Source organism: Halichoerus grypus, chromosome 11, assembly GCF_964656455.1.
Source record: "Halichoerus grypus chromosome 11, mHalGry1.hap1.1, whole genome shotgun sequence".
NCBI lineage: Eukaryota > Metazoa > Chordata > Mammalia > Carnivora > Phocidae > Halichoerus > Halichoerus grypus.
The window spans coordinates 10027820-10054385 of record NC_135722.1 but is presented as its reverse complement, the minus strand read 5'-3'; the positions used below and the strand labels follow the sequence as shown (position 1 = coordinate 10054385).

The 26566-nt window shown below is 47.1% G+C and overlaps 2 protein-coding genes across 5 annotated transcripts; both read left to right on the top strand.

The window, feature by feature from the left end:
* Positions 1 to 336: 336 nt before the first annotated feature.
* TMEM138 (transmembrane protein 138) lies at positions 337 to 20275 on the top strand. Of its 3 annotated transcripts, none has more exons than XM_078057945.1 (6): positions 337 to 471; positions 2345 to 2611; positions 3659 to 3830; positions 5161 to 5236; positions 5728 to 5836; positions 20059 to 20275. In XM_078057945.1, the coding sequence occupies exons 2-6, from the start codon at positions 2484 to 2486 to the stop codon at positions 20273 to 20275; spliced, it is 702 nt and encodes a 233-aa protein (XP_077914071.1). In that variant the 5' UTR covers positions 337 to 471; positions 2345 to 2483. The 3 variants fall into 3 exon arrangements, with proteins under 3 accessions (XP_077914071.1, XP_077914072.1, XP_035953832.1); XM_078057946.1 differs by lacking the exon at positions 20059 to 20275 and adding an exon at positions 16812 to 17997; XM_036097939.2 differs by lacking the exon at positions 20059 to 20275 and having other exon boundaries at positions 5731 to 6460.
* Positions 20188 to 26401, top strand: TMEM216 (transmembrane protein 216). Of its 2 annotated transcripts, none has more exons than XM_036097940.2 (5): positions 20188 to 20290; positions 22306 to 22407; positions 22962 to 23054; positions 25339 to 25540; positions 25823 to 26401. In XM_036097940.2, the coding sequence occupies exons 1-5, from the start codon at positions 20278 to 20280 to the stop codon at positions 25836 to 25838; spliced, it is 426 nt and encodes a 141-aa protein (XP_035953833.1). In that variant the 5' UTR covers positions 20188 to 20277; the 3' UTR covers positions 25839 to 26401. The 2 variants fall into 2 exon arrangements, with proteins under 2 accessions (XP_035953833.1, XP_035953834.1); XM_036097941.2 differs by having other exon boundaries at positions 20218 to 20304.
* The last annotated feature ends 165 nt before the right edge of the window (positions 26402 to 26566 follow it).

Below are 26566 nucleotides of genomic sequence, written 5' to 3'. Positions count from 1 at the left end.
CTGAACCGAGCCGCCTCCGTCTCTTATAGGCTCACAGCACTTCCGGGCGCGCGCGCGGCCGCCTGGGAAATGAAGTCCGAGGTTGCAGACTCCCAACTCCAGTTCCTTCGCGGGCGTTTCTTCCCCAGGGAGCGCCGCTAACGGCTCGGCCCGGTCCCTCACCCCCAACTGGTGTTCCGGCGGACGCGAAGCCTCTCGCCGGGGACTGGCCCTCCGCAAGGCCGCGGGCAGCGGCTGGGAAGGTCGGCAGCTGGACGCGGCGACGCCGGGAGGGCAGGAGAGGAGCGGGCCCAGGAAAGCGGTGGCCAGATATGGCAGCCGGGCTGGTCACAGAGCGCGGAGCGAAAGCTGAGGACCGGCGGGTAACACGGTACGGACGGAGCCCGCGTCCGCCATCTACTTCCGGGATTTAAAACCGGTTTCCGGAAGCCAGGACGGCGTCCCCATGACAACCGACGTTGGGGCTTTGAGGTGAGAGTGCTTGAGGAGTGGGTGAGGTGACCAGAGTCGGAATTTGTGTTGTTACTGTTTTGGGTGGGTTTTTTTTTGGTTTGGGGGTTTTTTTTGCCAAGGCAGCCGCATTTTGAGGTGGATTGGGAAGGACTGGGAGGAAAGCTGCCCGGGGGACAAAGGGAACGCGGCAGGGAGCGGTGGACAGACCGAAGACGGCTCCGTTACCTCGCGAATCTCTCCTCCCTAAAGCGGAGGCGATGGGCCTCCTTCCCGTAGAGTTGGCGGCGGGCGGGTCTCTGTCACGGATCCTCACGACAGCCCGCCGCGGTGGCCCGTGAAGTCGTGGTTTAGAGCGCGGGCTTTGGTGTCATCCCCCCGCTGTGAAGCCTGGCTCTGCTCCCCTGCGACCCGGAGGCACGACTTGAACTCTGAGCCTGTGTTCTTGCCTGTATAACGGGGGGCTCATTCTTTCCCACCTTGCAGAGTAGTTGCGAGGATTAAAGGAAATTGTCCTGGTCGCCAAGTGTATCATGGTGCTGGTAGTAGGTGATAGCTGTCCGCTCAGAGAAAGTGCCATCACGCAGCCACTAAGGTGGGACTGCTCCACCAGGTGAGGTGGATGCGGTTCCTTAACCTCTCAGAGCCTCTGTGTGATACGGGCATTCTGTTCATACAAACGGCTGCTTCTCAAGATGGGTGTAGGATTAAGTAACCTGATGAATATAAAAAGAGCTTGTAAATTGTAAAACATTTTGCAGACGTTAATTTAATCTCATCCTCTTAACACCTCAGAGCATTTGGAAATTTGTTTATAGATTTGACCCAGCTGGAGGCTGCAGAGCAATTTCTGGGCCTTGGAATATATGAAAGTAAAGGCCCAGCCCCCCTTACCTGGTGCCGCTGTGTTGCCACCCCCTTAAACATAGAGTTTTGCAGGAGAGCATCATTTCCTCTGCGCTGCCTGCACCACTTCCCACTTCTGCGCCAACGTCTTTCCCACCTAGTACACATCAGCCTGTCTGTTATATGAGAGGCAGCTTTGGGCATTGGTTAAAAGCACAGACTCTGGACCCAGGCTGCCTGAATCCCAACCCCAGTTCTGCCACTGCTACTAGCAGTGTGACCTAGGACAAATTATTTTATCTCTCCAAGCCTCAGTTGTCCTATCTGTGTAATGGGTAGAGTAATAATAGTGTGTCTTCTACTTCATGGGGTTATTGTGAGAGTTACAGAATTTTAGTGCTTAGAATAGTCCCTGGCAGGGGTGCCTGGCTGGCTCAGTCCGTGGAACATGTGACTTGATATTGGGGATCAGTGTCATGAGTTTGAGCCCCATGTTGTGTGTAGAGATTACTTAAAAAAAAAAAAAAAAAAAAGGAATAGTCCCTGGCATACTGTAAGTGATTATATAAAGGTTTGCTGCTGCAATTAGTATTAGAATTAGTATTAACTACACGACTAGACAGTCACTCTTTGTAGTGCTCCTAGATTCCTTTGAACTCAAAAGTGGAAAGAGCTCTGCGTTGGGGCGCCTGGCTGGCTCAGTTGGAGGAGCATGTGACTCTTGGTCTCAGGGTCATGAGTTCGAGCCCCACGTTGGGTGTAGAGATTACTTAAAATGAATAAATTAAAACTTAAAGAAAAAAGAAAGAGCTCTGCATTTAGAAGTTTCCAGGCATGCAGAAAGTTTGAGGATGAAGGTCCCTAGGAATGACTAGTTGGGTTTTTTGGGAGGTGGTAGTGGTTTTGGTCATTGATGTATCCCAAGCAGCTAGAATGGGGCCTGGCATGTAGTAGGTCCTCAGTAAATATTTACTGTATTAATGAATTTCTAACCACCTTTCTCTCTCTCTCTCTCTCTTTTTTTTTTTTTTCCTTTTTGCCTTGACAGGCCCTTGTCTTAGCGCAAGGAAAACAGCTCCGATTTGAGGAACTAGTGCTTCTCCTTCAGTGGTGGGGAGAAAGCCAGGAGCTGTCTTCTGGGGAACTGTGGAATGTGCCCCTGGGGGGCCCAATAAAGCAGAAGGAAGATGCTCCAGACCAGTAACTATAGCCTGGTGCTCTCCCTGCAGTTCCTGCTGCTGTCCTATGACCTCTTTGTCAATTCCTTCTCGGAGCTACTCCGGATGGATCCTGTCATCCAGCTGGTGCTCTTCATGTGAGTTCAGTGGGTGGGACTGGACAGCTGAACCCAAGCAGTTTGAAAGCCCTGGCAATTGTGATTTAGCATTTTAAAGTTACTAATAGAGAAATCTTAGGGAAAATAAAATTTCATGTATCTTGGGTACTCCACAGACATGTCACAGATCCTGTATTTATATGCTTCTAATAAGGGTCTGGGATCCAGGGAGCAGTCAGAGGGTTATTCTCTCCATCTGTGAGTAGAAGTATTGTCTTACATTGCCATGAAAGAGGATTACAGAATGGTGAGCTCAAAGGGCAGTCATATCTGTTATGTATATGGGATGGAAGCTGTTGGCATTTTTCTTCCACAATGACTTATAGACTCCACAAGGCAAGTTATTAACAGAAAATCAGTCTTTGACACTGTCTTCCTTCATTCAACAAGTGTTCATTGGCCTGCCACACAGTGTTCCAGGTACAGTAGTAAGGCTGACAATTTCCTGCTCTCACAGGATTTCCACTCAAGTGGAAAAAGACAATGAATACATTTTTTTAAAGATAATTTTGAATAGTAACAAATGTACAGTGGATGGAAAGCGGATGGGGCGGAGAGGGGAGGGCTCCTTGAGGCAGTGGGGTTAAAGGAGGGTTTCAGAAGAGGAGACATTGGAACTGAGACTTGAATGGCCCTAAGACACCGGCCGTGCCAAGATCAAGGGAAAGGTGTGGCCATCTCTCTAGGTGGAAATGTCTGGCAGGCCCAGGTTATGTGACAGGCGGGGCTGGCTTTTTCTGGATATAGGGAAGAAAGCAGCTTCTCCTCCCAAGTGTCTAGAAGGTTAAGAGCACCAGAGCAGGAAAGCTTTGTCTGTCAGCTGCACCTCACTGATGGGGCCAGCAGGGAGTTCGAGACTCATGTCATTTGGGACCCAAAGCCCATGCCACTGTTGGGGGGGGCAGTGGTTTCAGGGGCCTAGAGCACAGGGAAGGCCAGACTTCATGGTGTCCCTTAGGACTTAGGGCCAGCTCTTGGGTCGTCCCACAGACCTCCATTTAGCGGTGTTTTGTTTGATGTCTGCAGCATCCAGGATATCGCAATCCTCTTCAACATCATCATCATTTTCCTCATGTTCTTCAACACCTTCGTCTTCCAGGCTGGCTTGGTCAACCTCCTCTTCCACAAGTTCAAAGGGACCATCATCCTCACAGCTGTATACTTTGCCCTCAGCATCTCCCTTCATGTCTGGGTCATGGTAAGAGCAGAGCTCTGAGTTCCTGAATCCTTAAGGGGCTAGAAGTATCTTTTTTCTAGGAATCCAGCCTCAATTTTTTACATCTCACAGAAACCTTGACAGGAAACAGGTGTGTTTGTGGTGAATGAATGTGGTGCCGCCTGGGCTTGGGCAAGTTGAATAAGGCGCTTCTGCCCAACCTTTTGTGTTAAAGAACTGCCTTATCCAAGAGTCAGGGGACACTTCTGGAATATTCTGTTCACGTTTGCCCCAAAACAGTCCTGGTAAAACAGGAAGGTGACTGTGTTTCATCATTAGCTGTTTGGGCAGGTGGGTGTTTGGACAAGGTATTCTTAGACATTGGTGTCCCATGGGAAATGGCCAGGCCAAGAGTGTCTTGGTGCTGCATTTAGAAGTTTCATCTAAAGGTGCTGACACGGCCTCACAGCAGATCCCAGTTTTCATGGTTCAGATTCTCCTGCTTCACGAATTGTTCCATCTCTTTGGGTATTGCCTGTGTTTCTCATACTCATTTTGATGGGACACATTAAAACCTCAGGGTTCTCTAGTCACTTCTCTACTAAAGCCACCTTCTTAGACTGAACCTTCCGTTAAGTCGCCCTTGTTATTCCACAGAGAGAAGTAGAGCTCACGGGGAAGAAATAGCAGTGCCAGGGTCTCTAAGCGCTTCCTGAAGAGGATTGTCTCTGCTCTGGTTCTTGGGGCCAAAATAGGTCCTGGCTTTGTACTTTGTACTATAAAGCTGCTAATCTGATTAAACCCTGAGTGCACTAAGCCTTTATCTGACAGGAACTGAGCCTGACATCTTCAAGGAAAGACAGTGACCACACTGAACTGAGATAATGTGTATCACTTCTCCTTGGAAAAGGCTATGGAATGGGGGCACCTGGGTGGCTCAGTCATTAGGCGTCTGCCTTCGGCTCAGGTCATGATCCCAGGGTCCTGGGATCGAGCCCCGCATCGGGCTCCCTGCTCCGCGGGAAGCCTGCTTCTCCCTCTCCCACTCCCCCTGCTTGTGTTCCCTCTCTCACTGTGTCTCTCTCTGTCAAATAAATAAATAAAAATCTTAAAAAAAAAAAAGGCTATGGAATGAAAGGGAATAAATAGCTTAGTTCAAACTTTCTCCTTCAGGGTTAAAAGGATATTTCCTTTGTACAGAAAAGGGAGTTTGAAGCTCCTTTGAAAAACTCCTTGGGGTTGTGGGAAGAAAGAAGGAGGGTGAGATTAGCCTAATTTGAAACCAAGCGGCATTTCTGCAGCTAACCAAGTTGGAGATTCTAGGGCCTCATCTGGTCACTAACCTTCCCCTGTCTACTCATGTCTCCTTCAGAACTTACGCTGGAAAAACTCCAACCGCTTTGTCTGGACAGATGGACTTCAAACGCTGTTTGTATTCCAGAGACTAGGTAAGGACGAGAGCAACCTCAGGCCTCCCTTCGGTGGCACCCATGGCTCAGGCAACTAAGGGCCGCGATCCTGGCTTTCCCAGTCCATCACTGCCAGCATGGGACGAGTAGAACAGCCATGACAAGAACAGAAGGGATGATGGCCAGCTGCCCTTGCAAGGGAGTCCCTGGGAAATCATGAGGCAGGGCCCTTCCGCCTTGTTAGGTTGTGTTCTTTTTTTTTTTTAAGATTTTTTATTTATTTATTTGACAGAGAGAGACACAGCGAGAGAGGGAGCACAAGCACGGGGAGTGGGAGAGGGAGAAGCAGGCTTCCTGTAGAGCAGGGAACCCGATGCGGGGCTTGATCCCAGGACCCTGGGATCACGACCTGAGCCGAAGGCAGACGCTTAACGACTGAGCCACCCAGGCGCCCCGTTAGGTTGTGTTCTTAGCCTGAAACGGATATTCAGGAGCATCCCTGACACTTCTTTCCTGCGTACTGCCCACAGCAGCGGTGTTTTACTGCTACTTCTACAAACGGACAGCTGTGAGACTGGGCGATCCTCGCTTCTACCATGACTCGTTATGGCTGCGCAAGGAGTTCACACAAGTCCAAAGGTGACCGCTTCTTGTCACACTGATGGATGGATGCCTTTCCTTCCTGACAGAGGCTGTGTTTGTGGCTCTGTGGGGTGGGCGTCAGCCCTATGCACAGGAAACACCTTGACTTTCCTAGGACAGTCTCAGGCCACTTGTGTTCAGCAGTCAAGAAGGAAGATCTTCCCTCTTGCAAATTAAAGTGTTTCCCAATACAGGCTTCAGTACATAACCCTCCCCGGCCTCCACCTCGGTTCTGCCCCTTTTCCTTTCCTGCTCTCTGTCCTTCTTCTCACACAAGGCTGTGAGGCTTGATCCTTGGGAAGCTGTCACTTAGCCTGGTACAGGAGGGGCTCCTGGCACCTGCTTTCTTTGCACCAAACATAATTAATGGGTGCAAAGAGTGACATTTCTGAGCTCCTGACTGATCACACTGTAGACATTTAGATTTTATACCCAAGGTGGGTGTTTTTTACATTTTATAAATAGGAAATAAATTGAATTCTTTTTCTGTAAGTGGCAGAGTCTGTTTGTGTAGCTAGATCTCTTCGCAGATAAGAGGCATATCAAGTCCTGGCCTTAGCATTTACTTGACCCAGTGGGCAGCTTGAGCCACAGAACAAATAAAGATATTTATTGAGTGCCGTTATGAGTACAAGCTATTTTTGTAGAAATTCAGGATGCAATCTGATGCCCCACCCCAGCCCTTGGAGTTCCAGACTTCTGTGCTTTTTTTTTTAGGGTTTTATTTATTTATTTATTTGTTTATTTTAGCTGAGAGAGAGAGAACATGTGTGCATGTGTGCATGTGCGCCTGGGGACAGGTGGGCAGGGGAGGAGTAGAGGGAGGACAATCAAACTCCGCGCTGAGCAGGTAGCCCGACATGGGGCTCGATCTCATGACCCTGAGATCATGACCTGAGCCGAAGCCAAGAGTTGGACGCTTAACCAACTGAGCCACCCATACGCCCCTGGACTTCCATGCTTTATTCAGCACAGAGCCCTTAACTGCCCTCAGAAGAATAAAAATGTTCCTTAGCCTGTTTTGGCAAAAGAAATTTTTAAAATTCATATGCCCATGGTATCAGCTTTCTTTTGCTAGAATAATGTGTAACAGACCACCACCAAACTTCAGTGGCAGGTACCAATAAATAGTTACACGGCTTTTGAGCCTTGGGGTTCATCTGATTGGGCTGGTTCAGGTGATTTCTGCTGGGCTTGCTCATGTGTCTGTGGTCATCTGTGGGTCAGCCAGGCAGCTGTGATGATCTTGGGACTTGGGACTTTTGGCTAACCTAGGCTGGTCTCAGCTGGACTGACTGGGCTGTCCTGGTTCTCCTGAGTCATCGTCCAGAGGACTAGCCTGGGTCTGTTCACATGACAGTGGTAGAGGAGCAGAAGAATGGGCTCCATTGTGCAATCTTAACTTCAAGCCTTTGCTTGTATTGTGTCTCTTGGACTCCCATTGGTCAAAGCAAGTCATATGACTGAGCCCAGAGCCCAGGTGGGAAAGCACTACAAAGTGTCCTGGTAAAAGGCACAGATAGACGGAGGGCCATTAATTCAGTCTAACCACGTCAGAAAGTTGCTCTGTAAAACTCATCATTCAGAGGCATTTTAGCACAGGGGTTGGCAAACTTTTTCTATGAAGCTCCAGATAGTAAATATTTTAGATTTTGAGGGCCATATGGTCTTTGTTGCAACATAAGCATACCTTGCTTTATTGCGCTTCACAGGTACCGTGTTTCTTACAGATAGACGGTTTGTGGCAAACTCATGTTAGGCGAGTCTGTTGGCACCATTTTTTTCAACAGCATTTGTTCGCTTCATGTCTGTGTGTCACATTTTGGTAATTCCCGCAACATTTCAGACTTTTTCATTGTGATTATATGTGTTATGGTGCTCTGTGATCAGCGATCTTTGATGTTGCTATTGTAATTATTGGGGGCACAATGAAGCGCACCCATGTTAGTTAGCAAGGTTAGGCCATAGGTGTTCGGCATGTTGTGATTCCACCGACTGGCTGTCCCCCGTCTCTCTCCCTCTCCTCTGGCCTCCCTCTTCCCTGAGACACAACAGTATTGAACTTAGGCCAGTGAATAACCCTACCATGGTCTCTGAATGTTCAAGTGAAAGGAAGAGTTGCATGTCTCTCACTTAAAATCAAAAGCTGGAATGACTAAGCTTACTGAGGAACACATGTCAAAAGCCAAGATGGGCTGAAAGCTAGGCCTCTTGGGCCAAACAGTCAAGTTGTGAATGCAAAGGAAAAAAAATTAGAAGCGCTGCTCTGGCATTCACACAAACAAAGTAAAGCAGCCTTGTTGCTGATATGGAGAAAGTTTGAATAGAAGATCAAACCAGCCTCAACGTTCCTATAAGCCCAAGCCTAACCCATAGCAAGGCCCAAACTCTTCAGTTCTGTGAAGGCTGAGAGGGGTGAGCAAGCTGCCCAAGAAAAGTCCGAAACTAGTGGAGGCTGGTTCATGAGGTTTAAGGAAAGAAGCCATCTCCATAACATACAAGTGCACAGTGCAGCAGCTGCAGCAAAAAGATTATGACTGGGGACACTTGGGGGGCTCAGTTGGTTGAGCGACTGCCTTCAGCTCAGGTCATGATCCCGGGGTCCTGAGATCGAGCCCCACATCGGGCTCCTTGCTCTGTGGGGAGCCTGCTTCTCCCTCTGCCTGCCACTCCCCCTGCTTGTGCTCTTTCTCTCTGACAAATAAAATCTTAAAACAAAAGTTACAACTCACTGAAAGCTCAGATGATGGTTAGCATTTTTTAGCAATTATTTTTTATTTTCTATTTCATTTTATTTTTTTAAGGATTTATTTTTTTAGAGAGAAAGAGAGGAGGGGGAATGGGCAGAGGGAGAGGGGGAGAGGGATCTCAAGTCAACTCCCCACTGAGTGTGGAGCCCGACACAACACAGGACTGGATCCCACCACCCTGACATCGTGACCTGAGCCGAAACCAAGAGTCAGACACTCACCCAACTGAGCCACCCAGGCGCCCCAGCAATTATTTTTAATTAGGTATATATATAGGTATGTATGTAGGGGTTTTTTTAGACATGAAGCTAGTGAACACTTAATGGACTATAGTATGGTGTAAACACGACTTTTATGTACACTAGGAAACCAGAAAATTCATTTGACTCGCTTTATTGTGGTATTTCTTTACTGTGGTATTCTGGAACCAAACCTGCCATATCTCAGGCGTGCCTGTGGTCCACTTCGGCATCATAGTGTGAAAGCAGCCAGAGGGGCGCCTGAATGGCTCAGTCGTTAAGCGTCTGCCTTCGGCTCAGGTCATGATCCCAGGGTCCTGGGATGGAGCCCCACATCGGGCTCCCTGCTCCGTGGGAAGCCTGCTTCTCCCTCTCCCACTCCCCCTGCTTGTGTTCCCTGCTTGTATTCCCTCTCTTGCTGTGTCTCTGTCAAATAAATAAATAAAATCTTTAAAAAAAAAAAAAAAAGAAAGCAGCCAGAGATGATATGTCAACGAATGGATGCAGCTGTGTTCTAATCAAACTATTTAAGGACACAAATTTGAATTTCATATCATATTCATGTGTCACAAAATATTTTTCTTTAGACTTTTTTCAACTATGTAAAAATGTAAAGCTATTCTTAGCTAAAGAGCTGTGCAAAACAGGCTAGATTTGCCCCAGGCCATAGTATACTGAGCCCTGGTTTAGAGGGCTAGAATAAAGTTCTGGAGAAAGAGAGACTATATAGTTAATCAGCTGTGCTGTCAAGATTTTAACAGTTATTAAAAAAGAAAAGGTACAGTGTTAAATTGTGTAAGGCCCCATATCCTATAATTGGAACAAGTGATCTAAAAAGACCTAACAGGGGCGCCTGGGTGGCTCAGTTGGTTGGGCGGCTGCCTTCGGCTCAGGTCATGATCCTGGAGTCCCTGGATCGAGTCCCGCATCGGGCTCCCTGCTCGGCGGGGAGCCTGCTTCTCCCTCTGACCCTCCCCCCTCTCATGTGCTTTCTCTCTCTCTCTCATTCTGTCTCAAATAAATAAATAAAATCTTTTAAAAAAATAAAAAATAAAAAGTAAAAATAAAAAGACCTAACAAAGCAACCATCATCTATACTTACTCATCTATAAAAAAAATCATCTATAAAAAAAAAATTAGCCCAATTTTGAACTTTTCACAAAAGCTTATATAGGAATATTATATTCCCCTTTGCTCACAACAATGCAGTTTTTTTGTGCCCCAGAATGAATCTGGCCTAGATTGTTCTCTATAGTGTTTGCAGCTAGTGAGTACAACCAAATGCCTGTTTCCTTAAAATATTTGTGGCACTTTGGGGCCCTGTGAGTTCTGAGATGTGTGTGTGTGTGTATGTGTGTGTGTGTGTGTGTGTGTGTGTGTATTTACTTTCTTTAATAGTTAATATAGTCATGTAATACAAAATTCAAGTTATTAAAAGGTTTATGCGATTAATTTTCCTCCTGCTATATCTCAGCCACTGAGTTCCTTCTCTGTGCCCTCCCTGACAATCTACATTTACCTGTATACTTCTTACAGATAATATAACATTTCAGAAACATTTTTACCAAAAACAGACATACAGTTTGCCACAATCCTCTCCCAGTTGTTTATGTCAAACCTTTGACAATATGTGTATATATTTTATATGCAGCTGTGAATATGGGGAATATGCCATAAAACAGTTTGCTTTTTCGCCCACTTAGCAGTAGGAATGTGTATTTATTTATTTATTTATTTATTTTTCTTTTTAAAGATTTTATTTATTTATTTGACAGAGAGAGAGAGACAGCGAGAGAGGGAACACAAGCAGGGGGAGTGGGAGAGAGAGAAGCAGGCTTCCCGCCGAGCAGGAGCCAGATGTAGGGCTCGATCCCAGGACCCCAGGATCATGACCTGAGCCAAGGCAGATGAAGGCAGATGCTTAACGACTGAGGCACTCAGGCGCCCCAAGGAATGTGTATTTAAGATGAGATGTTAAATTAACTCCCTGGGGACAGTCAGCAAAAAGCAAAGCATTTCACAAATGCTTAGAGACTTTTAGTAGGGCTGACCAGTGCTCCAGTTAGTAACTAGAAAAAACAGATAAAATGCCTTGGGCTCAGTTCATGATCCCAGGGGCCTTTCTAAAGGGCCTCAGAGAATTACTGAAGGAAAGAGGATTGGGGGACCTAAAATTCTAAAGTAGGGAGATTCATAGAGAAGTGAGCTGACAGTCTGCAGCAGATTTTTGCCTGGGGGCATTTGCTGATTCTGGGTTTGAGCAAGAAGCTAAGAATCCAGGCGTTGCCCAGATGGAGGGTTATAGCCAGGAAACAGAAGCTGAGCTGGGTTGTCTGACAACACTGGAGAAACAAAACTGAGGGCTGGAGGAGGCTTAAACACAAAACAATTACCTCCTCAAGATATTTACCAAATCTTAGGTCCAGAGGTTATCAAAAGCTAAACCTCAAAGCTCTGAAGAGCAGAACAGAATTTTTGGCAGATTTTCGGTGCTGATAATTAGAATTCAGGACCCGCCAGCCGGAGGGAACCGGTGAACAGATAAAAAGCTCAGGACTCCTTACTAGGAACAAGATGAAACAGGTAGACTGATGCTTATCAAAATTGCAGTGCAGCCTCAAACCATCTAGTTCCTGAGCAAGTTAAGGTGATCAGTCCCCTTCTGTCGAATGCCCTTCAGAGAAAGGAGTGGAAGAAAAAACATCTAGAGACACTGTATTTTTTATACACAATTTCTGGATCTAGTAATAATTACTGGCAAGTCAAGAGATAGGCCCATATTATTTAAAACCAGAGTAAAAGTAAAAAAATAGAAACAGGTGATCCAAATATTGGAGAAAGTAGACAAGGAGTTTAAACTATGATTGATATGCTCATGAAATAGAGGAAAACATGGAGGACGTAGATAAAATATTTAAACTATACCTAGGGATTTCTAATAATGGCTGAGATCCTATGGGAATGACCCCTCCACAGATAACTGTAAAGTCTGGACATAATATGAAAAACAGCTCCTTGAAGATACTGGAGAATGAAGGGAAAGTTTGATGGGCAGTCCACACTCTAAAGAGGAGAATTATGCAGAGAAATTTCCTTATTTTTGCTGCTTGTAACTTGGCAGTAGGCAAAGTGGCATGTACATTTGCTGTTGGAAAATCCCAGTACCAGAGTACTGAGTGAGGGCAACTGAAGGCGTGGGAGGGATGAGAATCTCAGAAGGGAAGGAGCCAGAGAGGTGGGAATCCCCAGATTCTGTCTGCCCACGTCTCTGCCCAAGCCCCGCACCACACATGTGCAATGCAGACTCATGGCAACTCAGCTAAAGACAGAAGATCTAGACTGAGATTGGAGCCCGCCACCCAGTAAGTGTGGCCTCAGGTGTGTATCCAACCAGGCTGATTACCTGATGCAACCAAAGGAACATTAGTCTTTGCAGACAAGGAAAAGAAACCAGAGTCTCCACGCTTTAACATTCAAAACTGACATGGAGGGGTGCCTGGGTGGCTCAGTCGGTTGAGCGTCTGCCTTGGGCTCAGTTCATAATCCCAGGGGCCTGGGATCGAGCCCCACGTCGGGCTCCCTGCTCAGCGGGGAGCCTGCTTCTCCCTTTCCCTCTGCCTGCCGCTCCCCCTGCTTGTGCTCTCTCTTTCTCAAATAAATCTTAAAAAAAGAAAATACACAGCTGAGGGGCACCTGGGTGGCTTAGTCGGTTAAGTGTCTGCCTTCAGCTTGGGTCATGATCTCAGGGTCCTGGGATCGAGTCCCGCATCGGGCTCCCTGCTCAGTGGGGAGTTCTACTTCTCCCTCTCCCTCCGTGTGCTCATGCTTTCTCTCTCTCTCTCTCTCTCTCTCACTCTCTCTCAAAAAGATAAATAAAATCTTTTAAATAAAAAAAATAAATAAAAATAATTTTTAAAAAACTGACACGGACATTGAGATGAACCAGATATGGGAATTAACAGACAAGGATATTAAAGCAACAATGAAAATACATTCTCAGCAAAATGATAGGTGACCTCAGCACAGAAGCAAATGATTTTTGAAAAACAGAAATTCTGGAAATAAAAATGACAGCAACTGGGAATTTTTGAATTAAATGGATGGATTTAACAGCAAAAGCAGAGATAACAATGAGTCAGTGAACTAGAAGACAGATTAGTAGAAATTACCCAAGCTGAAAAACAGAGGGGAAAAAAAGATTTAAAAAAAAAAGCTTCCACAGACTAGTTATATCAGACAGTCTGACATATGTGTAATTGGAGTCCTAGGAGGCAAAAAGAAGGAACAGAGCAGAAAAAAATATTTAGGGAAGCAATAGCCAAAAGTTTCCTTAATTTGATGAAAGAGAGATTTGTAGATTTAAGATACTGCACAAACCCACCTTGAGAAACACAGAAAGGCCACCGCTAGGACATCCTAGTCAAATCATTTAAAGCTAAAGGCGAAAAGCAAATCTTGAAAACATCAAGAGAAAACAACACACCACACAGAGAGGAATAACAATTGAAAGCTAGCTTCTCACTAGAAACTGGAAGCCAGGAGAGAACATAACATCTCTAAGATGCTAAAAGAAAAAAAAAAAAAGGTCATCAGAATTCAGCATTCACCAAAAATATACTTCCAAGAATGAAGTTGAAATAAAGACATTTTCAGATTAGGACGCCTGGGTGGCTCAGTCGTTAAGCGTCTGCCTTCGGCTCAGGTCATGATCCCAGGGTCCTGGGATCGAGTCCCACATCGGGCTCCCTGCTCAGCGGGGAGTCTGCTTCTCCATCTCCCTCTGCTGCTCCCCCTGCTTGTGCTCGCTCTCTCTCTCTCTCTCTCTGACAAATAAATAAATAAAAATCTTTAAAAAAAAAAAAAAAGACATTTTCAGATTAAAGAAAACTCAGGGAATGAGCTGCCAACAATCCTGCATTACAAGAAATGCTACAGGAATTCTTTGGCCTGGAGGAAACAGTGACAGACAGATGGAAACTCAGATTCTCAGAAAGGAATGGAGCACAACAGAAATAGTGCCCGGTTAAATAGAAAGACTTTTTGTCTTTTTTCCTATTAATTTCTTTATAACATATAAGAGTGTAGAATGCAATTTTTCCCCAAGTACACAGAATATTGACCAGTATATACCATAAAACAATTGGGCCATAAAACAATTCTCAATAAATTTAAAAGTGTAAAGAGTACGTTCTTTAAAAAAAAAAAAAAAAGATTTTATTTATTTATTTGACAGACACAGTGAGAGAGGGAATACAAGCAGGGGGAGTGGGAGAGGGAGAAGCAGGCTTCCCGAGGAGCAGGAAGCCTGATGTGGGGCTTGGTGCGGGGCTCGATCCCAGGACCCTGGGATCATGACCTGAGCCGAAGGCAGACGCTTAAAGACTGAGCCACCCAGGTACCCCAAACGAGTAGTTCTTTGACAATAAGGGGATTGAGCTAGAAATCAGTAACAAGATAGCTAGGTGGTTCAGTCTAGGTCCAATCAGGAGACAGAAACCATACAGTAATTTAAACATGACAAGTTTACTATAAATTAAATTAACTATAAAGTTATGGCAAAAAATTATGGCAAAAGAGTAACTATAAAGATGTAAAGAGAATTCTCAAAAGGTACCTGAGGGCTGAGGGAGAGTACCCAAGAAAAGACAAACTTGGCAGGGTCCCACCCTAAGACTGGGGTTCAGACCTCACTGCAGCCCTCCGGGACACAGGGGAGCCGAGGCTGGTGAGCAGGTGCACAGGTAGCGTAAGGGCACCGCCTGCAGGCACCAGGCCCAGAGTCCACGGTATCCACATTGGGCAGATCCCAGGAAACAGCCTTCCAGGCCCCCGGTGAGCCAAGACTGTTGGGAAGGTGACCAAAGGTGTGCGCACGAGGCGTGCAGTGCATGACCGCCACACAGAGCGTGGAGGGCCATGCGAGTCAACCCTCCCGGGGGAAGAGCCGAGCTTGGTGAGCAGAGGTACAGAGGGAGTCGGGGCACTGCTGTGGGCATGTGGTGTCCATGCCTGGGGGGCTCTGGGACAAAGGGTCCGGGGCATAGGTAAAAAAGGCTGAGGGTGAAGGTGCAGAGAGTCAGGGAGTCGCCACAGATGCAAGGCCTGGAGCATGCAGCATCCCTCACAGAGAGGGCCCCCACAAAGTAGTCACCGGGGCTGGACCTGGTCTGCAAGGTTGCCGGGGGATTGCCTGCTCCTGGCGCGGAGCTGGAAAAGCAATGGCACCGGAGCAAGGAAAAGCAAACCAGAGCTCCCTGCAGCAGAGAAAACAAGTCCTTTCCCTCCTCGAGTGTCCTTCCAGTGCCCTCTACTGACAAAGCTAACATCAGGCTCACTGTGAGGAAGAAATGCTGAGACCAGCCCATTATCAAAGAACAGGTACTAAAGGGTGAATCTGGAGCCAAGAGGCAAAATATAGATAACAGAATCCATCTTCTTGGCTACTCAGAATCCATATGTGCCCTCCTATACATATTTGGACTTCCCTATCAGTTATATTCCTGCCAATAAGATATATCTATCCTTAAAAGTGATGTTCTCACCCTTCTCCCAAATGAGAAGACACAGTCCTAATACTCACTGTATCCAGAGCTGGCTATAGTAATTACTCCACAGTTTTAGTCATGGTTCCATGAAATATTCTACTACCTAAAGATTAAATTATAAAGTCGACCTCCCACAATTTGTACATAAAACAAAAAGGGGAGTAAAAAGGAGAAAATGGTCAGTATATACAAATATACATACAAGAATCAAAGAAACACACGCAAAGCTACTGCAGTCCTCGTTTTTGTAACTGGTCATTTTTGTAAGTGGTCACAAGGTCACAGCTGACATCCATGGCTTCCTTCTTCAACTACCCTTTCCATATTTCCCTTGTCCTCAGCTGAGATTCTGGGGCTCTGGGCTCTTTACCTGGTACAGTAACCCAAACCCTCATTCTAAAAGATCTTAGTCCTTAATCGCCCTGCTTTTGGGGAAGCACGGGTGTACTGAGAGGTGCTCCGAGAATCCTCTGGGTTCTAGACACAGTCTTCCTCAACCCCATTGTGTAGCAGCAGTGGAATTTTCCCTTGAGAATCAGCATCAATTACTTCACCCAGTCGATTGGACCCCCTCCCTTTGCCCAGTGGTTTAGTGGCATAAGGAGCCCAAAATGGCCAGGTGGCAGTCCCTTCTTCCAATTCCATGGTACCATTTTTGTGTCCCTTTGTGGAACATTCCTCACTTGAGAACTAACATCTCCAAATCAGCAGGCTCCAATTTTTCAGGATAAGAGGCAAAAATTCTGTGAGTGGGTAAGGTGTAATAGGACGAGTCATTCCTACTCCCACCCCTTGGTTCCTGGACCCACGTTATGCTGGCCAGGGGGATGACAGCACCATGTAAATGGTCTCCCATTCAAAGAAGTACTTCGTTCTGTAAAGCAACCCTCATTATTTCATGGTGTTGTCTCCCACGTGGTGCTAGAACCCAGTCTTCAGTAAGCTGTTCCACTTTTCAAGGAAGTCCCCTGGTTCCAGGAGAAATATGTGTGGGAAGACCTGTTAATTCCGTGGGCATAAGCCCATTGCCACACTTCCTCCACTGTGAAATGAGTAGCTGGATCAGATGCAATGTTGTACGGAGTAAATGGTGTACGTGGTGTCCTGGGAGGGCCCCAGGAAACGACACCCCAGGGTGTGGGGGAGCCAAGGCCGGTGGGCGGGGATGCAGAAGAGTCAGGGCACTACTGCAGGGTGAGATCTGGAGCCTCTGGTATCCGTATCAGGAGAGCTCTGGGAAACAGCCCCTGGGGTGCTGCAAGCTGAGGCTGGTGGGCAGGATACAGAGGGATCCTGATGCACTGCAGGTGTGAGGCTGCGGCAGGGTGAGCACCAAACCTGGGCTGAAGCTGAAAGATTGCTTCATAGATATAGATATAGATAGATTCCACATATAAGTGGAATCATATGGTAATTTGTCTTTCTCTGACTTGAATAGGGACCCTCCCCTCTTGGCACACATCCAGTGGTGTCCCCCCAGTACGCATCTCTGACGGACTGCAGCAAGAGCAGACGCACACTGGAACCACGAAAACCCCTTTTCTCCTGCAGTGTCCTTCCAGCATCCTCTTATCACCGAGCTCACTGTAAGGGAGAAATGCTTCAAGTCCAGTCCGCTATCACAGCATAAGTGCTGGAAGCTGAATCTGGAGCTGAGGGGCACTATACTGATAACTGCCACACGGGGAAACCACTAAATATTTAGCAATTAAATAATACACTTGTAAAGAATGCACAGGTCAAAGAAGAAATCATAAGGAAATTAGTACTTTGAACTGAGTAATAATGAAAATCAAACATTAAAATGCCTACGATGTAGCTTTTTACTAGAAAAAAATATTTAAAATCAATGGTCTTGGGGCGCCTGGGTGGCTCAGTCGGTTAAGCCTCTGCCTTCGGCTCAGGTCATGATCCCAGGGTGCTGGGATCGGGTCCCGCATTGGGCTCCCTGCTCAGCGGGGAGCCTGCTTCTCCCTCTGCCACCGCTCCCCCTGCTTGTGTTCCCTCTCTCTCTCTCTCTCTCTCTCAAATAAATAAATGCAATCTTTGAAAAAATATTAAAAAAAAACAAAATCGGGGTGCCTGGGTGGCTCAGATGGTTAAGCGTCTGCCTTCAGCTCAGGTCATGATCCCAGGGTCCTGGGATCGAGCCCCGCATCAGGCTCCCTGCTCGGCGGAAGCCTGCTTCTCCCTCTCCCACTCCCCCCTGCTTGTGGTTCCCTCTCTCGCTGTCTCTCTCTCTGTCAAATAAATAAGTAAAATCTTAAAAAAAAAAAAAAAAATCAATGGTCTAAATTTTTACCTTCAACTAGAAAAAGAGAGCAAAGTAGAATAAAACCAAAACCAGAACTAAAGAGAACATGGACAAAATAATAAAGAGAAATATATAAAACCAAAGTTAATTCTTCAAAAAGTTGATAAATCTTTAGCTAGACTGATCAAGAAAAAGAGAAGAGACTATTACCAATATTACAAATGAAAAAGGGAATGTTCCTATAGATCTTACGCATATTAAAAGGATCATAGGGTTATTTATAGACAATTTTACATCCCCATGACTTATTGTAGAACTGGAAGTTTGTACCTCTTGATCCCCGTTACCCATTTTACCCACCACCCACCCTCCCACCTTCCCCTCTGGCAACCATCAAATTATTCTCTATCTAGGAGTTTTGTTTTGTTCATTTGTTTTTTGTTTTGTTTTAGATTCCACATATAAGTGGAATCATATGGTAATTTGTCTTTCTCTGACTTGAATTTCATTTAGCATAATATGCTCAAGGTCTATCCATGTTGTTGCAAATGGCAAGATCTCATTTTTTTAATGGCTGAGTAGTATTCCACTGAATATATATACAGCACATCTTTCTCCAGTCATCCATTGATGGACACTTAGTTTATTTCCGTATCTTAACTATTATTGTGAATAATGTTGCAGTGAACACAGCAATGTATGTATCTTTTCTTTTTAAAAGATTTTATTTTTGAGAGAGAGAGAGCGCGCGCGAGTGCGCAAATGAGCGGGGCGGTGGAGGGAGGGTTGCAGAGGGAGCAGCAGACTTCCTGCTGAGCAGGGAGCCCAATGCGGCACTCAGTTCCAGGACCCTGAGATCATGACCTGAGCCGAAGGCAGATGCTTAACCCACTAAGTCACCCAGGAGCCCCGCATCAATCTTTTCAAATTAGGGTTTTGTTTTCTTTGGATGAATACCCAGTAATGGAGTTACTGGGTCATGTGGTATTTCTATTTTTAATTTTTTGAGGAACCTCCATGTTTTCTAGAGTGGCTGCATTAAGATACATTCCCACCAACAGTGCATGAGGGTTCCCCTTTCTCCACATCCTTGCCAACATTTGTTATTTCTCATCCTTTTGATAATAGCCATTCTGACAGGTGTGAGGTGATATCTCATTGTGGTTTTGATGTGCATTTCCCTGATGATGAGTGATGTTGAGCATCTTTTCATGCGTCTGTTAGCCATCTGTAGGTCTTCTTTGGGAAAATGTCTGTTCATGTCATCTGCCCATTTTTTAATCGGATTGTTGTTTTGTTTTGTTATTGAGCTGTAGAAGTTCTTTATATATTTTGGATATTAACCCCTTACTGTATATATGACTACACTGTAATTGCTCCTTCCCCCCAGGGGCCCTGGCTTATTAGCTGCTTGCTTACAAAGGTGCTGAGCCATTACCCTGGGCTCCTCAGATGTGGCATCATCTATTGTGTGCACCGCTTTCTGGGCTCATTGTCACTCAGAGGACTTGGGTGCAGGGGAGCCATGCTGACATTCCTGCTGCTTGGGGGACTAGGAGCAATTCAGTCTTCCTCCCCATCTTAGCTCCCCGCCACTAAAGAAAACCTTCAGCTTGCATTAAGTTCTGCCAAGGGGAGGCACAAGCGGAGATAGGAAGGCAGAGGAGAGGGGAGGAAAACAAGGTTGGTGATGTATGCACCAGCTTCTCAGATTGTCCCACCTGGTGGGAGGGCTTCTCCATACCTCTCTCCAGGTGCATGGAATTGCTTCTGCTCCTTCCCCTTTATGCCTAGAAGAAAAAAATTCCCGCCCCACCTCCAATCCAATCCAACTAGCGAGGGGTACAGCACTGTCCTGGAGGGTTAGTCACTCTTCAAATTACCTGTTTCCTGCCCTGCCAGGACCGACTGCGGGTTAACAGGCATGTCAGCCTGGGCCCACTGCAAACCCCTTTTCTTTCCACTCCCCTGCGGGAAGTGATTACTCCAAATGGTATTCAGGCTTCAAAACCCAGTTCACAGGCCATCCCTTGGAAACTTCTTTCAATTCCCACCCAGGAGTACTTTGGCCTCTCAACTCCCCTGCCCGTTCTGGGTCACGTGGTGATCACGTTTCATCTGTGTGTCTTCTCGGAGCTTCTTGGACGGAGCCTCCAGTTCTGACTCCCTTTGGTGCCCGCCAACTACCTGGTACCTGCTAACCCCCACCCGGCATTTGCAGAGCACCGTCGCGCAAACCGTTTCTCATTGTCAGACCGTTGTTAGAAGAGAGAAGCGTGGGGCTAGGGCCTATTTACTAATCCTGTGGTCACGCTGCCAAAACTGACCTCTTCGGCCAACGCCCTGTCACCTGGGGTTGGCGAGCCCGAGAACGGCCCCTGCCCCGGGGCCCCGCGGACGACAACCTTGCTCCCTGCCGCTGTTCCCCCAGGCTCAGCGCGCCGAAATCCCAGCGGCGGCGGTCTACGCCCGCGCTCCTCCCCGCGCACGCGTGGCCGGCCTCGCGCGGGCCCCGGGCCCTGGGAACCATAGAGTGCCGCGGGCGGACAGAGGGGCCAGCAGCCGGGGTCGCTCCATCCCCGCTTCCGGCCGCGCCTCGCTGCTCTGGGAGCGGCTGTAGCGGCGTACGCAGTTTCCATGGGGACTGAAGATGGCGCCGCGAGGTGAGATTCCGGAGGTGTGTGAGTCTCTGGTCCTGATGCCTTCAGTGTCCCTCTCCCCCCCGTTAGAGCCCGACTCTTCATTCTCGGGTGTTAGGGGCATCTCTCCTCACTTGTCTAGAGTGGGGTTTCGCAGCGCCACTCTCCGTGAGTGCCTGAAGGTCTCGAGGTGCAGGTCTCAGAAACGCCCAGATCCTGGCTGGGCCTCTTCCAGGCCGGCTCAGTTACGAATTTGCTGTGTGACCTCGAACAGGCCAGTGCTGGCCGGTGGTGGCCTTTGCGCCCCGATGGCCCAAATAGTGACGGGGTTAAGATCGTAGAGCGGCCTTGACTTTGACCCCGAAGACAAGAGTCGGGTTTGACGGTGATTCCGGGGAAGGAAGGGGATTGATGGAAGCCCCCTCCACACACACACACACACACACACCCTCATTATCAGCAGTCAGAAGTACCCCCTACACACACACACACACACACACACACACACACCCCCTCATTATCAGCAGTCAGAAGTACCCCCTACACACACACACACACACACACACACACACACCCTCATTATCAGCAGTCAGAAGTACCCCCTACACACACACACACACACACACACACACCCCCTCATTATCAGAGTCGGGTTTGACGGTGATTCCAGGGAAGGAAGGGGATTGATGGAAGCCCCCTCCACACACACACACACACACACACACACACACACACACACACCCTCATTGATGGAAGCCCCCTCCACACACACACACACACACACACCTTCATTATCAGGGTCGGGTTTGACGGTGATTCCGGGGAAGGAAGGGGATTGATGGAAGCCCCCTCCACACACACACACACACACACACACACCCTCATTATCAGCAGTCAGAAGTACCCCCTACACACACACACACACACACACACACACACACCCTCATTATCAGAGTCGGGTTTGACGGTGATTCCAGGGAAGGAAGGGGATTGATGGAAGCCCCCTCCACACACACACACACACACACACCCTCATTATCAGCAGTCAGAAGTACCCCCTACACACACACACACACACACACACACACACCCTCATTATCAGAGTCGGGTTTGACGGTGATTCCAGGGAAGGAAGGGGATTGATGGAAGCCCCCTCCACACACACACACACACACACACACACACACACACACACCCTCATTGATGGAAGCCCCCTCCACACACACACACACACACACACACACACCCCCTCATTATCAGGGTCGGGTTTGACGGTGATTCCGGGGAAGGAAGGGGATTGATGGAAGCCCCCCCCCCCCCACACACACACCCTCTCATTATCAGCAGTCAGAAGTACACACACACACACACACACACACACCCTCATTATCAGCACTCAGAAGTACCCGGGTTTGACGGTGATTCCGGGGAAGGAAGGGGATTGATGGAAGCCCCCCCCCCACACACACACACCCTCTCATTATCAGCAGTCAGAAGTACACACACACACACACACACACACACCCTCATTATCAGCAGTCAGAAGTACCCCCTACACACACACACACACACACACACACACACACACACCCTCATTATCAGAGTCGGGTTTGACGGTGATTCCGGGGAAGGAAGGGGATTGATGGAAGCCCCCTCCACACACACACACACACACACACACACACCCTCATTATCAGCACTCAGAAGTACCCGGGTTTGACGGTGATTCCGGGGAAGGAAGGGGATTGATGGAAGCCCCCTCCACACACACACACACACACACACACACCCTCATTATCAGCAGTCAGATGGAAGCCCCCTACACACACACACACACACACACACACACCCTCATTATCAGCAGTCAGAAGTACACACACACACACACACACACCCTCATTATCAGCAGTCAGAAGTACCCCCAGTGGCCTCTCCCAGTAGCTGCGACCTCGTGTTTTCTTCAACTTAGGCACAGAACCAAAGAACAGAGATTGACGTGCCGTCGTGCCCATCCCTCTTATTTGTGCTCATCTTTTCAGGTAAACGGCTGTCCTCTACCCCCCTGGAAATCCTGTTCTTTCTGAACGGCTGGTATTACGCCACCTATTTTCTGCTGGAACTCTTCATATTTCTGTATAAAGGTAAGGCCTGGGGCTTGACTACCCTTGCCCCAACATCCCTTCCCCACTTCAGCCCAGAGCCAGCTCCCATCAGGAGCCTTCTTATTTTTCATCCTTTTCTGTAGCTCCTCTTCACTTCCTCATCATATGGCTTCTTTGAGAATGACTGACTAGGAAGCCCCTCAGCAAGCGTTCCCTCAGTTGGGGAAATGTGGGCTTCTCCGTCCTTATTCTCCCTCGTCACCTCTCTTTGCTAAGCTCCACTGTAAGCTCATTGGTGACCCTCAGAAACTATTCCGTGGCCAGTGTACCCATGTAGATCCAGTCATGTTGGAGAGTGGAGGCCTCACAGACGTTTGGAGCTAGGAGTGAAATCCCCTAATAGAGTCGGCCTCTAACAGACATAGTCACACTGAGAGTTAGTGTCTCCTGTAGCAGATTAACGGATCCTACCCTCATCTCACTAACTAGTTCATGGAAAGCTGGTAAGACGCATGCCCTCTTTATCCCCAGGTGTAGGGGAGTTCTCGTGGGTGCTGTTACATGTTTGCAAACTCTGGCTTTTGTGTCGGCAGCTCTCCTGCTACCATATCCAACAGCCAACCTAGTACTGGATGTGGTCATGCTTCTCCTTTACCTTGGAATTGAAGTAATTCGACTGTTTTTTGGTGAGTGTTATCCAGAGAATATTTCCATTCCTTCTCAGACTTGATTAGCTTGATTAACAAGAACAAGTACATAACCTAGTCTCACAATAAGAGATTGGATCTGGTGGAATGTCCCATTACTCCCTCTCTGAAGTTTCAAGCTCCTTCATATTTTGGGTCAAGCTTTACTTGTTGTTGCTCTGTAGGGCCAGAGGTGGGCAGTAGCATGATATTTCAGATAGTTCCTTCCTCATTTCCTAAGTGCTAGGAGAGCCTGGTTGCTCTCACTGGCTTGCTTGGGAGAATAGATTTGACTGTAACCCCACGTTCAGGGCAGTATGTCACACAAGTTGGCACTAAGGTCCCCTCCACTGTCTGAACAGGGATTTCTTAGGACACTTTTTTTTTTTAAAAGATTGTATTTATTTATTTGACAGAGCAGAGCACAAGTAGAGGGAACAGGCAGAGGGAGAGGGAGAAGCAGGCTCCCCACTGAGCAGGGAGCCCGATGCAGGGCTCCATCCCAGGACCCTGGGATCATGACCTGAGCCAAAGGCAGCTGCTTAACCACTGAGCCACCCAGGTGCCCCTAGGACAAGTTTTTTATCCTCACAGATCCAGAGCAAATTCATTATTAGTTAGAATATCTTATCCCGGAAAACAGTGTTAAAACACAAGCTGAGAAGAAACAGTATTTGCAACACATGTAACAAAGGATAAAGAAGGCTCACATAAGTCACTAAAGAAAAGATGACCTAATTTTAAAAATTGGTAAGGGACACTAATAGGCAGTTCATATAAGAATAATTACAGAGGATCAGTAATCATGATAAAATGCCCAAACTCATTAATAAAAAGCAAATTGAAACAACAAAATAACAGTTTCATCCATCAGATTAAAAAGATTTCCAAATACCCAGTATTAGAATGGGTGTGAGGACCAGGTCTCTCTATTCCCACACTCTTTGGGAATATAAATTAGAACAATTGTTTTGCTAATAGTTTTGCCATGTAAAATTTGTATTTTTTTTTTTTTTAAGATTTTATTTATTTGAGAGAGGGAGGGCATGAGTGGGGTCGAGGGGCAGAGGGAGAGAATCTCAAGCAGACTCCCCACTGAGCACAGAGCCTGATGCAGGGCTTGATCTCACAACTCTGAGATCATGACCTGAGCTGAAATCAAGAGTCATACACTCAAATGACTGAGTTACCCAGGTGCCCCTAAAATTTGTATTCTTAGTCCTGACAATTACACATCTAAAACTGGTTGGAAAAAACAAACACTTCTACAGATAGCAAAGGTACCTGTTGGAGAAAGCTTATGGCCACGTATTTTGTAACATCAAAACATTAGAGGGGCCCTTGGCTGGCTCAGTCGTGGAGTGTGCCACTCTTGATCTCTGGGTTGTAAGTTCAGGCCCCATGTTGGGTAGAGATTACTTAAAATACAAAATTAAAAAAAAAATTAAATTAAAAAAAAAACATTAGAGGGGCGCCTGGGTGGCTCAGTCAGTTAAGTGTCTGACTTCAGGTCAGGTCATGATCTCAGGGTCCTGGGATCGAGCCCCACGTCGGGCTCCCTGCTCAGTGGGGAGTTTGCTTCTCCCTCTGCCTCTGCCCCTCCACCCCCCATAGTGATCTCTCTAGCTCAAATAAATAAATAAAATCTTTAAAAAAATTGGAAACAACTAAACATCTGTCAATACAGGATTAGTTAAATTATGGAATTGCCTCAATGAAATCATCCATAGCCATTAATAAAAGAATAGGGTAGTTATATGTGGAAAGATGTCTAACTTAAATGGGAAAAAATAAGTTGAAAACAGTATGTAGAGTATGATTCTATTTTTATAATAATAAGTAGTAATATGTAAGTATATACACATAAAAAAATCTGAAGCAATATACATCGTTCTGTAATGATGGCTATCTCCAGTGGGGAGTCATGGGGCCTTTTAGTTTCTGTATTTTCTAAAATTATTTTCTGTACTTACATTAGTTGAAAAGTTTTCAATGATTATATATTATAATTAAAAAAATATTTTCCCCAAGTAAATAAGTCGCTGTCCCTTGAGTGGGAGCCACACTTGAAGCAGGACCTTTGGAGTGAATGACTCCATCCTGTGGCACCTCCAAAGCCTCTCATTTTTAGCACAGTGGGACCCCATTTATAAATCTGCCCATCCCCGTTCAGGATCATTTTTCTCTGCCTTGCCAGTCCATCCCATCCCATCCCCCCAACCTTTTCTCTGAGTCCAGGGAAAGCAGGCCACTTGGAGATGACTCCATGGGCTGTGTCTGACAGGTACAAAGGGGAACCTCTGCCAACGAAAGATGCCACTTGGTATTAGCGTGGCCTTGACCTTCCCATCTGCCATGATGGCCTCCTATTACCTGCTGCTGCAGACCTACGTGCTCCGCCTGGAAGCCATCATGAACAGCATCTTGCTCTTCTTCTGTGGTTCAGAGCTGCTGCTTGAGGTGCTCACCTTGACGGCTTTCTCCAGGTACCGCTGCTGAGGGACCATTTCCTGCCACCTGAGGGTTGGGTTCCCATCTCATCCTAGGGAGGGACTCATTGTTCTTCTGAAGCCTGAGGGGTCTGAAGGACTTTCAAGGGGAAAAGGGGTGCCTGTGGGATTGCTTTTCCTATTCAGGGTAGACAGTTACTCAGGGAAGACATTCTCCTTGTTCTCTGGGGCCAAGAAGCTTGGAATATAGAACAGTTCAGACCAGCTGCTCTTGTTCACTGGTCTTTTAACATTTTCTTTCTTTCTTTCTGCCATCAGTATGGACAGGATTTGAAGTACAAACATTGCAGCCAGCAGCCCTCATGGGCTGAGACCACAGATTCTTCTGGTCTTTAGCCACACCAGTGAGAACTGGTGGGTCAGGTTGTCGTGGGAACGGTTGCAGCTTTTCCTCAACACAGACATTTGGGCAACAAACTGAGCGTGAGGCCACTGGGCATCATCTTCTAAACCAGGACCATCAGCCTAAGAGACTGTTGTACACTCCAGTGTAGGGAGGGGCAGGGCCGGCCCATCCTGGCCCGTCTCAGAACCAGTTCCCTGCTGAGCTCCAGTTCTCTTTGATCCTCGTGGCCAGAGCATCTTGTGTGAACCCTGTAGGCTCCTTGGGCTTCCAGCAGGACCAGAGCCACATACCCCCCGTAGGTGCTGTGCCAGCCGTCACACGAGCACAGAGAGCCTCGGGATGGTCTGCTCCCAGGGTGACGCACAGGCCTGTCACCTTGTTCCTCAGAGACTGAGCTCCAGAACTTTTTTAGCGGCTCATAGTGTTATTTTTCTACTCTCATCGTGAAACAAACATTATTTTATTTTATAATAAACGTGTATTTTCTGTCATTGGAGTTGCAGCCTTTTCCTTATGGCACCTGTCCCTAGAATTTCACCCCCTCCAAGGGAAGGTAGGGACTCTCCCCGCGGTTGGTTCTCAGGCCGTGCTGAGCGATTCTGTGTGGACACAAAAGCAGTGATGATTTTCTTACTCCAGCTCTAGCCTGAATGAAT